The 12,737-nt window shown below is 47.1% G+C and overlaps 2 protein-coding genes across 3 annotated transcripts in view; one reads left to right on the forward strand and one right to left on the reverse strand.

Annotated features, from left to right (window-relative positions):
• ctsf (cathepsin F) overlaps positions 1-12,737 on the reverse strand; it is a 91,330-nt gene that overhangs the window by 43,602 nt on the left and 34,991 nt on the right. The gene's annotated exons all lie outside the window — the stretch shown is intronic.
• Positions 1-12,737, forward strand: part of nrg2b (neuregulin 2b) — a 45,562-nt gene that overhangs the window by 19,048 nt on the left and 13,777 nt on the right. For both annotated transcript variants that reach the window (XM_086178867.1, XM_086178868.1), the window contains exons 2-4: positions 1,883-2,051; positions 5,694-5,812; positions 7,071-7,194. In XM_086178867.1, coding sequence (XP_086034993.1) covers positions 1,883-2,051; positions 5,694-5,812; positions 7,071-7,194 — 412 coding nt within the window. The remainder of the gene's footprint in view (positions 1-1,882; positions 2,052-5,693; positions 5,813-7,070; positions 7,195-12,737) is intronic.

Raw genomic sequence — 12,737 nt, forward strand, 5'->3', positions numbered from 1 at the left:
TCCAAAATGATCATTTATTTATTTCTGTTCGACTAAAAAGGCAAAGTTACCTGAATGTGGATGATACAATTACACAATCACCGCTCAGCTGTAACTACAATGAAGCACCCGGAGGACGGCTAATCGTGGAGTCATGCGCTAAAGTCACATGTTAAGGTCAAGAGGACACACTGAGAAGCAGGCAGGGGGAGGAGGAGAGAACTTGCAATCAGTGTGTTGTTGCGTTTTGGCTTCTCTCGGAGGTTCGACCCCATGGAATCCGTCCGAATGAGAGGGTGAATGGCAGAAGGTCTATGATGCCTGAATGAGAGGGTGAATGGTTTTTGGTCTGAATTTGACTTAGGAATGAGAGAGTGTATGGTTATATGTCTCTATGTGACTTGTGAATGACTGCATGTCTATATAATGTGCGAATGAGAGGATGACTGACTATATATCTCTATGTTACATCTGAATTAGCGGGCTAATAGTTGTTTGTCTCCATATGATGTGAATGAGAGAGATGAATGGTAGTATGCCTCTATATTTCATGTAAGGGGGCTGAATGGCAGAATGTCAATGCTATCTGAATGAGAGTGAATGTTTTTTTTGTCTAGATATGAGTTGTGAATGAGAGGATGAATGACTATATATCTCTATATAACACCTGAATGAGAGGGTGAATAGTTCTTTGTCTCTATATAATGTGAATGAGAGGATGAATGGCTTTATGTTTCTCGAAAACGTGAATGAGAGGGTGAATGGCTGTATGCCTATGGTATCTAAATGAGAGGGTGAATGTTTTTTAATCTTTACATGACTTGTGGATGAGAGAGTGAATGATTATATGTCTATTTAATGTGTGAATGAGAGGATGAATGACTATATATCTCTATATTTCATGTGAATTAAAGTGTCATGGATACTGAATAAATGGATGAAGCTGATTTATGGTATTATTTGGGGGACCAGACTTGAGACCCTCTTGTGAAAAAAAATATGCAGTCACTCTGACAGCAACCATATGAGTCACTGTTTGAATCTAAAATCCCAAACTGCTGTCGTGTCTCGGGTTCGTGTCCGACGGTGTCCTTCGGTCGGAGGCCGCTTTCTAACAATGTCATCTGTGAAAAGACGGGTAGAAATTGGGTCAAAAGACCATGCGGAAGACTATAGAGGGGCTCTGGTAACATCCAAGTCGCAACTTTTCCGATATTTATCAGCTTCTCCCCCAACGTATCGAGCAGGAGCCTCACATTTAACTCTATGTTGCAGTAATTTATGGGATGTACGGTGTGTGTTTGTGAGATTGTGATGACAGTGCCGGTCATCGTGTGTTGCATTCAAGTCTACATCTGCTCATCCATCCATCCATCCTGCACCCCTTTTGCATGCATGTATACACGCACAAACATACACACACAAACAAAAAAACTATCTGCATGGAAAAAAAAGTCATGTAGATTTCCTGCTGATTTTTTTCAAGCTTCTGTTTATCGTGTCTGTGTGTGTTTTTTTGTGTACATGCATGCATACGTTTGCTAAAGTGCATGTCGAACAGAATCGATATCAATAGTCCCAGATGAACTCTGACCTTCCGCCTCGGGTTCTCAACCCCTGACATCTGAACCCTGGTTAACTGATTTCTATCGACCAGGCTGACACACACACACACACACACACGCACACACGTTAACTAAATGACTGTCGTTCATCACCAAAAGCCAGACTTTGCATTGTTTCAGCGGTAGCTGTCCAGTCGCACATCCGCAACTTCGTATCCTTAATGTTTAAATTGAAAAGTGCCGAGAATCCCGAGGCCTGTCTCTTTTTTACCCCTGTGTCTCCGTCTCTTGACGGGTCTCTCACCCTGTCACTCCCTGCCTCTCCCTCCTCTGTTCAGCCTCTGCTCCCAAGCCGCGGCTGACGCCGTCCATGATGCAGTCTCTAATGGAAGGGGACAAGCTGTATTTGAAGTGCGAGGTGTCGGGGAGCCCGAGCCCTTCCTTCCGCTGGTACAAAGACGGACACGAGCTTCAGAAAGGCAGAGACCTTAAAATAAAGACCAACAAGTAAGTCTGTCTGGCTGTGGAGTTTTCTTAAAATCACCCCTAAACTATCAAGAGCGTGACAGAACAGTGTACCACGTGACCCAACGCTGCCCTTCTTTTTGGGAGTTTAAAAAAAGAACCGAGCGGATGGTTCCGCATCCAAGGTGCTGAATGTTGCTATTTCTACTCGCCGTTCCAGGAGAGAAGAACATATTTGTCTCAGAATGTTCACCACTGTATGAAGAGGTGGAGTGGCAGAGGAGTTGGTTGGACGGTTGCAAGACTTGTATGACATCTGTGAGGCGGCGGTGAGGTGTTGTAGGTGCTGTAGGTGTGACAGAAAAGTTCAAGGTGAGGGTGTCAGAGCATCAGGGAGCAGCTCTCAGACCCTTGTTTGCTACGGTGATAGACAGGCTGACAGATGAGGTTAGACTGGAATCTCCATGGACTGTGATGTTTGCAGATGACATTGTGATCTGCAGTGGGAGCAGGAAGCAGGTGGAGGGACATCTAGAGAGGCGGAGGTATGACTTGGAGAGGAGATGGATGAAGACAGAACATGTGTGCGAATGAGAGGAAGCCAAGAGGAACGGTGAGCACACAGGAAGTGGAGATGAAGAAGGAGGAGGAGTTTAAGTACAGAGGGTCAACGGTCCACAGCATCGAAGAGTGCGGAGAAGAGGCGGAGAAACGAGTGCAAGCAGGTCGGAATGGGTGGAGAAAGTGTCAGGTGGTAAAAGAGTATGAGAGGAAAGGTGGAGGAGGTGGAGTTGAGAGCAGTCATGGTGGTTGGTTTGGAGATGTTGAGGAGGAGACGGGAGGCGGAGATGAAGATGTGGAGGTTCGTCTTTGGGAATGAGGAGGATGGAGAGGACCAGGAGTGAGTCCATCAGAGGAACAGCGCATGGTAGATGCACTGAGATGGTTTGGACATGGACAGAGATGGGGGGGGGGGGGGGTGAAGATCTGGGTAGAAGGATGCTGAGGTTGGTCTAGAGGAAGACCAGAGTGGAGATTTGTGGATGGAGGGAGGACAGGAGGGCAGGAAGCAGAAGAGAGGGTTAGATAGAGGCAGATGATTGGCTGTGGTGACCCCTACAGGGAACCCAGAGGAACTCTGGGATATTCACAGAAAATGTAATATATACAACATCAAGCCCCCCTGAGTTGGTTCCACCGTATGTTAACCAGCTCTACCATCTTGCTCCTTCTTGCAACGAGTGATCCACTTGAATGCGACCATACCCGCTCCGCTTATTTATAATACGCGCCGCACTTGTTCCGTCGGTCGCATTTGTTTACATCCGTGGTCCGGGGTGCCAAAGTGTAAACAGGTATCAGGATACCTCTTGCTGTTTATCCTAAACCAACAGCTCCATATTTATGTTTACCATGAAGTACTTTGTAGGCTCTTTACAACAGATGTCCGTCTTGGTGTCGTAGACGAACAGCTGCTGCACAGGCTTCGCCTCCTCGCCCGACAACAACATTCCCAGTCAAATATTCTGTCCTGAACATCCTTTAGTGGCACTGGCATGAACGAATTACAACATCGATACCCCGAGTGCCGTTTTGTCTAGTTTTATCAAATAAAATGTTTATACGGCCCATTTATGTAGCTTCTCCCGCACTTGCCGTCCAAATTGACCACATCCGTACCAATGATCTGCTCTCCCCTCTTCAGACATTCTGGTAAAAAATCTGTGAAATTGGCTTTGTGTGCCATCTGTGAAAGTCTCCTTGACATCCACATCTTCTATCAGTTGACGCACTCGTGGCTCGTGTTCCAGGAAATTCAACAACAAACATGCTCAGAGGTCGTTCTCAGATACTCCGGCAACACACCCATGAGACGTGGTCTTTAAGGGGGAACTGCTGATGACAAAGTTTAAAACACGGGAGTGTGTGACTCCGTGCCTGAACAGGGACATACATGGGAGGTCGTGGCTTCACACTGACACTAAGTCAGTCAGAAACTCACAGATGTTTGGAGACACCCGGTTTATGTGATGACTCTCAATCAGGTTCTCATAAACTGCACTCTTCTCAAGGTCGCTGGCGTTCTGATTGTGGTGATTTACGATGGGAAGCCATCGAACTTTGCTCTTCCTCAAAAACTGGCCCAACTGGCCGCTTGGTGTTTCTGGAACGACTCAATAGCGGTTCTCAGCTAACACTCGACAGCTAACACCTCTGAGGGGTATCTCGTTTCAAATACAGGTGTCACGGAGGGCACTGTTCCGGGTCTCATATACTTTCATCCACACGTGTTTCCTGGATAGGTTGCTTTGCTGATTTGCCGGCATCTCCCAGGAATTTCAGTTCTCCCTTTTCTCCCTTTAAACTTGAAGATTTCAGTCATTACGATTTAGACGCTTGAAAACTGCCTCTAATCCAGTGGTGACGAAGTGGAAGTTTTGGCGTCCCCAAATTAAATCGTATCTGGAGTCATTTAGTGCCAGTTCTCAAAAAGACATCCAAAAGTTAGCTATAATTGTTTTTGTTTTTTTTTTGAAGCAACGCCTGCCTCTGCAAGGTCACGTTAGCCTGCCCGTGCCATTATGTCGCACAATAAAGGTACACTGTGAAATCAAATACTGCCATAAAGCTGAGGGTTTATAATTCTTGATTTGAATCAAAAGCCACACTCAGACAGAATTGTCTAAGAGAAGAGTTCTAAGTGTCCAGCTTGAATCAAATTCCAGGAAGTAGCCTCCTCCTCCGGGGGAACCTTTTAGATTTGCATTCCCGTGGGCAGTGAGGGGCCACGGTACGGACCGCTGAGACCTTCAGCTCAACGCTCAAAAACCAACAACCAAAGCAGAAGAGGGAGACGACTTGGACAACATGGAGGTGGAGGCTGCCATAGTGAAGATACCTGTTAGCCGTTTGCTAACTCCGCACTTACAGTAATTTCCGGACTATTGAGCGCACCTCAATATAAGCCGCACCGGCTAGCCGATCGCTATCTCGGTCTTCCTCCTGCGCACTAAAACCGTCAAAGTCGTCTTCTTCGGTGTCGGAGTTGAACGGACTCAAAATTTCCCGGTCATTTCATTGGTCCGATATGACGAGGGTAAATGTTTTAGCGGCGTGAAGCTCGTTAGCCCCCCCCCCCCAAAAAAAGGCCATATATTAGCCGCAGCGTTGTTTACGTGAAAAAAGTCGCGGCTAATCGTCCGGAAACTACGGTACTCTCGCCCAAAATATACATGTTCCTCTGCAAGCCCTGGAAACCCTTCTGAGGTGTAGCAGGATAGAAGAGCTTGGACCTCTTCATCGCTCCGTTTCTCGCTACTTCTGTCCATTTTGTCCCAAGAAAACATCTGACCGGCGACTAGGAGTTTTTAAAAATGTCGCTCCGCGGTCCACAAGAAGTATCCGCTAATGGCTGTGGCTTAGGAGCTCCACCAAGAGACCCTGCCTCAGAGTAGGAGCTCAGACAGTTCTAGGAGCTGATGTCCATGGACCCCGGTTCCTCTGCTGTCTGAACACACCAAGAAACAGCCTGGTTCCTGAAAAGGTTGTAGGAACTGCAAAAAGATATTGGCTGTTATTCCCATAGATTTACATTTCAGGTTCCAGTCTTCCCTGGTTTAATCTTGGTTTAATCTGTGTCACCCTCTCTCCCCTCCCCTCCTCTGTCTCCCCACCTCTCTGAAGAAAAAACTCCAAGGTGCAGATCAGCCGCGTCCGCCTGGAAGACTCCGGAAACTACACCTGCGTGGCCGAGAACTCACTCGGACAAGAAAACGTCACGAGTATAATCAGCGTGCAGATTTGTGAGCATGACGCATCGCTGCCTGTTTGTTCATGTCTTCATTGGGGGAGTCATCCCTTGTTTCTGTCTGGATATCCAAAATCAAATGGCGTGATAAGAGTGTGCCGGACCAAAGAGAGCCAGCGTGGAATTGGAAACCGAAAAAAAATAACGATCACGGTTTACTTTTATGGTCCATTTACTGAAAGCAGTGATTGGCTAACAAGAAGAAGGATCAACAATAATACCAATATACTGGATATTACCATCATTTCCGGACTGTTGAGAGCGCCTGAGTATAAGCCGCACAGGCTAAAAATAAATTAATGAATATATGTGTACATATACAAGCTGCACTTGTCTATAAGCCGCAGGTGTCCAAGTTGTAACATGGGATATTTACACGAAGATTTATTTTTTTTAACTTTTAATTAAATCCGCAAATACGTACTGGAAATGCTTTTTTTCCCCCGAACAGTGCTCGTAACACGGCCGATGAAAAAGATTAATCATAATTAACACGAGGAAAAGTCCATCCATCCATCCATCCATTTTCTATCCCCGCTTTGTTCTACTCCAGCAGATCGCTATCTTGGTTTTCCTCCTGCGCGCTAAAACCAGTAAAGTCGTCCTCTTCGGTATCGGAATTGAACGGCTTCAGACTTCCACTGCCATTTCATCTGTCCGATGTGTCGAGGTTAAATGTCTAGGCGGCGTGGAGCTCGTTAGCCCCCCACAAAATTCATAAATTAGCCGCATCATTGTTTAAGCCGCGGTGTTCAAAGCGTGTGAAAAAAGTCGCGGCTTATAGTCCGGAAATGACGGTAAACAGGCGCGGCGGTCAGCTGCGCCCTCCTCCAGACATGTGAACAAGACGTGTAAATGATAGGGTGAATGTCGTCATTCTGTGAAAGTTGTATGTCTCTGTAGAAAGTGTGAATGAGTGAGTGAATGGCTGTTGTATATGACATGTGAATGAAAGGGTGAATGTTCTATGCTGTGAATGAATGAGTGAATATTAAATGTGATGTAACCCGGGGATCATTGTCACCATTGCCTGATTTTGACGACTAGTTCCCAATTTAGTTTTCCCATCGAGGCATTTTCAGGAACTTGTTAGCAAAGAGGTTGTGAGCATGATCATAGCGATGAAGTTGATGCGTTTTTATGAAAAATATATGAAAATATATGAAAGCACAAAATCAAACAGATGTTCACTGCCGACGTATCCCTCGTGTGTGTGTGTGTGCGCGCGTGTGTGTGTGTGTGTGATGTCTCAGTGACGACAACGACCCGCTCGGCGGGTGTGAGTCACACGAGGCGCTGCAACGATTCAGAGAAGACCTACTGTGCCAACGGAGGAGACTGTTACTTCATACATGGCATTAACCATCTGATCTGCAAGTAAGTAGGCCTCTCAAATGTCTCGGTGGTCGTCCCTCTCCATCACTGTATCACCTCTGCCCTGATCATCTCCTCCTCCTCCTCCTCCTCCTCCTCCCTTCCTCCGTCTGCTTCTCCTCATCATCTGGTGCGTTTGTGACCGGTCATGGTCTTCAGGTCCTCCTCACCTCCACGCACCTGCAGCCCAACCACACTCTCTGCGGTTCTTCATCCTGAGTCCACCGTCTCAGATCTTTCATTCCATAACCAACGATGATGGAGGTGAATCTGTTTGCAATATTTATGGTATAAAAGCGGCAAGATGGTGCAGTAGGTAGAACCTCCTCCTCCTCACAGCCAGAAGGTCCCTGGTTGGATTCCACTCTGTGAGGAGTCTCCATGTTCTCCCTGCATCTGTTTGGGGTTCCTCACGCTTCTCCGGGTTCCTCCCAAAGTCCAAGGAGGTTCTTTGGAGACCCCAATGAGAGAGAGGGTGCTTGTCCCCACATGAAGCACGGATGAACGAGTGAATGGTTGTATGTCTCTATTTGCAGCCCTATGATTGACAGGTCCAAGGTGAACCCCATAATAGCCGGGATAGCGTCATGAATGGATGAATGAATGAATAAGGAAAAAGACCACGAGCCGAGCTCAGCACAAAGCAAAAAAAAAAAAAAAAAAAAACAGGAAGTGGTAGAACAAAACCCACAGGTGCTGCGAAAAAGGGGGAACGAAAGGAGACAAAAGGGAGAAAACAAGCCGTCTTGATAGGATCTTATACGTGCACGCTTTCAGGCTTCTACCACGCCTGCGTTCCCTTTAAAAGCGTCCCCGTGGCCCGGCCGGCTCCCGTTACGTAAAGCTGGCAGCGAAGGTGCAGGACGTCCTGCTGATGCACCGCGTTCCTCTTTGTCACCGTTGCCCGGCGCTCCGTCGGGGCTCCGGCAGAACATACCGGGTCTTGTGAAACGGCTGGATATTTCTGGAGAATGCCTAAATGAATATTTAGATTCAGGGCGAGCTTTTAATTGGACCTCCAGCCGTCACCTGAGTGTGTTATTGCGTATATTGGTAAATAGCACGGTGTGTATCTGTGGGTGGTTGTTAGCAGAGGGGGGGGGGGTCACCAGCTTGAGCCAAGGACCTAAAGGGAAGCAGGGTAGAGAAGGTCGACCGAGGCTCATTACTCCTTGTGTTGTACCCTTTGGCAAGGCTAAAGCCCTGGTGGAGCCGGTGTGTTTGTGTGTGTGTGTGTGTGTGTGTTTGTTTGTGTGTGACGAGCAGGGTTTCCATGCAAACGGACTCCTCTCTGCATAACTGTCCCTCGCAGGAACGTTGTTCGCCTCGCGTTCCGGCTGAGCGTCTCTCCGTTTGGCGTACCTTTCGGTGACCCCTGAACGCCGTGATGTATCTCCGCACGGAGGAGGAGGTGGAAATACGGACGCTCCAACTTCAGATTGATGAAACGTGGAGGTTGAAAACACCCTCAAGTGCATTTCTTCCAAATGTGAGGCACCTGAACCCACCGCGGACAGCACATAGATTGGATATATATATATAATAGATCCAAATAATAATAATAATGCTGTATTCGCGCAGGAAATCTACCCTTGGATGCTTTACCGTCCGTCCCCAATCAACACTTTGTTTGTCCGTGTCCATCCCTCCCTCTCGCTCTCTCTCCCTCTCCCTCCCGTCTGGTCTCATACACCTTCGTCATTGCCGAAGGATAAATTAGGGTCCCCCCCCCCCTCCTCCTCCTTCTCTTCCTCCTCCTCCTCTTCCACCTCCTCCGTTGTGCTGACGAGCGGAAAAATTTTGTGCAGGAGGATGCATATAGACATGGCAGAGCGGTTTTAGGGGTTGGAGACGGTGCACCGGTGTGTGTCACGTGTGCACGCTTCAGAGGCTGCAGCCGCCCGGCGTGGAGGCAGGGGAGGGAGGGAGGGCAGACGGGTCCCACGGACCCGTTTCCGGAGGGTTACTTCGGCCTTGTCTTCATTTCCCGCCCTCTGTCTTCGGGGAAGTGGCGTCCGGGGGTGACTTGTATCTGCAGACAGCTCAGAGGTGTGACCCCGCCCTCACACTCGGGTACACACTGACAGGAATGGCTCCGAGCGGCACACGGGCCGCGGTGACTCGCAGTATCTGGATGTACGCGATGATACGGTACAAATATAAAACCTTCCGGCAGTCTCCGGGTGAAAGTGGCAGGTTAGCAGGTTGATGCTGGCGAGCAGGGCTTTTTTTTTTAACTAATGCTAGCATCTCTAGCAGGCTGTGGGAATTGAAATGTGACAAGTATGGAGATAAAGTCCCCAAGAGCTTTCCTCATCACATATGTCAGGGTGGAGCAGCGGTTCACGCCTCCTACTTGCAGGCAAGAAGCTCCCTGGTTGGGCCTCCCTGTGTGGAGTCTCTGGGTTCCTCCCAAACGCATGAAGGAGGTTCATCGGAAACCCTGAATTATCAGAAAGTGTGAATGAGGGTGAACGTCGTATGTCTCTATATGAGTGGTCCCCGACCCCCGGGTCGCAGACCGGTACCGGTCCGTGGATCAAGTGGTACCGGGCCGCCCAAGAGATAATCGATCGTTTCCGTTGGATTTATTATCTGAGTCTGAACAATCTTTATTTTGAATAATCTTTTATTTTTAAAAATGACCGTAATCTCTCGGTTACATCTTGAGCGCCAAAAATGTAACCCTCGAGCTAGCAAAATGAGTAAGAAACAGACGTCGGGCAGAAAGTTTCTTTTCAAAGGGGAAAAGAGACAGAGGAAGAGCCTAAAACTTCCAGGAAAAAGAAAGATTTTAACAGACAATACCAGGAGTTCTACTCAACATGTGGATTTATAGTAACTTGTGTTTCCCACGGACCGAGCCGCTCTGCATAATATGCGGCAATGAGGCAATGAAGCTTTCATTACACTCATGTTATGTTGTTGGCACAATGTTACGAGGAAGCTGCTAATAAAGTTGCATACGAGTACACGCTGGATCACGTTTATTGCTATAGTCACGATATAAACAATCTACGTGTACCCTTCGCCCACCGGTCCACGGTAAAATTTTCAAGCGTTGACCGGTCCGCGGTGATAAAAAGGTTGGGGACCACTGCTCTATATGATGTGTGAGAGTGAATTTTGTCATTTCCGGGCTTTTTTCACACTAATTTATGGACTTTCACAGGCTAACGAGCTTCATGCCTCCAAAATAATGTTTCCTGCTAGGCTCCTTTTATTTTTAACTTTTTTTTTTTATGGGGAAATAGGCACTGTTTGGAAAAAATACTTCACAGTACAAATTAAATTAAAAGTTTCAAAAATCTTTCTGTTTAAAATGTCACAAATGGACACCTGCAGCTTATAGACAAGTGTGGCCTATATTTGCAAATTTTTCAAATTTTCAAATTTAGTAGGTACGGCTTATGTTCAGCTGCTCAATTGTCCAAAAAGTTACCACAGTTTGCTAAATATTTCAATATGACATGAGAATACTTTGTCAATCCTGGAAGGAAATTGAGCGATCTCAGACACTCCAAGCAAAAAAAAAAAATAATAATAATAAAATTGTTGTATATGAATATTTAGATTCAGGGCGAGCGGCATAGATTACAAAGAGATTAACAGGAACACGCCGCAAACATCAGTGACGCCTCTGGATGGTCTACTCTCAGCTCCTGCTGGAGATCGGGACCAAAAAGTCATCCGCTGCTGCAGAGAACTTTGAAAACTAGAGGACACCATATATAGATGAGGAATATTTATGAATGGTATCTCTATCTGGAATCTCTTGGATGATGATGTTTGCAGATGACGTGGTGATCTATAGCGAAGCCCCGAATGGAGTCCATCGGGGGGACAGCACTTGGTAGATGATCTGGAGATAAAGTCACTCTGAGATGGTTTGGATGTGGACAGACGAGGGATGGAGACGATCAGGGGGAAGACATGAGGGGAGGTTCATGGGTGGAGGGGGAAGAGGACAGGAAGTTAGCGGTTAGCTAGAAGAGAGGGTTAGATGGAGGCAGATGATTGGCTGCGGGACAGATGGAGCCCGAATGAGAAGAAGAAGATAGATTCTGCCATTAACCTCTGGTGGCCACCGCAACCCAACCCGCAGATGTAGGCTGATAATGCCATACTTCCCCCTCGTCCATCAAGACGTTCTCCTAATCTAATCCATAAATACCAAAGGTTCGCGTCTCCGTCGATGCGCCGACATCTCGTCCGCTTTCTGTTTTCTTCTTGAAAAATCGGACGAGCCTTTATATAATTAATAAAAACAAATTGAATCATCGGCTTGGTTTGGGTTTCCGCCGTCTTCCTTATCTGCCTAAAGGTGAAGGAGGGGTGGAGGGCGGGAGGAGGAGGAGGAGGTGGAGGAGGAGGAGGGGTTGCACAAGAAGCAGGGACGAAGGGGAGATAAGAGCGAGGAAGAGGAGGAGATACAGCGTACAGTAAAAGCTCTGCTGGCTGGCGGTGCTCCGGGTGTCCCCCTCCTCTCCGCCTCTATTTATAACTCTATGGGAAACTGCTGAGTGGGTTTTTTTTTTTTTTTTTTTTTTTTTTTTTTTTTTGCAGTAATTGATTCAAAATGCAGGTTCGTTCTTCTTCAGTGGTGAGAACCAGGAGAGAGAAGGATATCCCGTCTGTTAAAACGGACGGCTTCGGGGAGGTGGTGTAAGATGAAGGGTCCTTGCGTTTTTTTTACGCCAGAAAGTGTATGTGTGTGTGTGTGTGTGTGTGTACACACCCGATTCTAAATCACTGCAATAAATACGGTGTGTTATCGCCGTGGATTGCCCCAACGGCCGTAGAGCTGCTGTTAAGCCCGTAATGAGTGTAATGGGGACACCCCTATAATATCATGGCGCTCCGGTTCATCAATTGTATTGGCACGTGTATAACGTGCATTACAGTTCAATCAGAAGAATAGTTTTCATTTTGACGGCGGCGAGAGGTGATTTAATGTCAATTATAGCAGCAAGGAGAGGAAATTAATTACGGCGGAATCGAAGCTTTGAGACCCATTACAACACGCGATGTAAGACACTTAACAATCCCAGGCAGTCAGTCTCGTCCCGTTATTTTTTTCTAATTAGATGATTTCTAATGATTTTTGGAATACATAAATCACAAAGAGCTGACATATCAATCCCATAATAGGGCCCCAGACCATGGGTGTTTTCAGCTCCGCGCGTCGGTTTGTGCGAAGCGATAAGGACTCGTAGTTTTCGAAGGGGCCGATGCCAGGATCTGAGTCCCGGTCAGCCCGTGTCACAGCTAACAGCTAACAGTTCTATGTGACGTGTGAAGGACAGAGTGAGTGGTTGCATATCTCCTCCACATTACTGCTCACAGCTCACCAGTTATCCACAAACAAAACGCCACCAAAAACGGTGCCCTGATATGGTTGCAGGGGGAGAACCTTCTGCTATTTTTGTAGTTCAACAATAAAAATGAAGGTTGTCGTTGACAATTTTTGCTCAGTCGTTTTAAGCTCCTGTTCACAAATACATGGAATAGATCCCCGTGTGTGTGTGTGTGTGTGCGCAAGCGTG

This window comes from Fistularia commersonii, chromosome 31, assembly GCF_037954325.1.
Source record: "Fistularia commersonii isolate RoL2024-O1a breed Wild chromosome 31, RoL_Fcom_v1.0, whole genome shotgun sequence".
Classification (NCBI taxonomy): domain Eukaryota; kingdom Metazoa; phylum Chordata; class Actinopteri; order Syngnathiformes; family Fistulariidae; genus Fistularia; species Fistularia commersonii.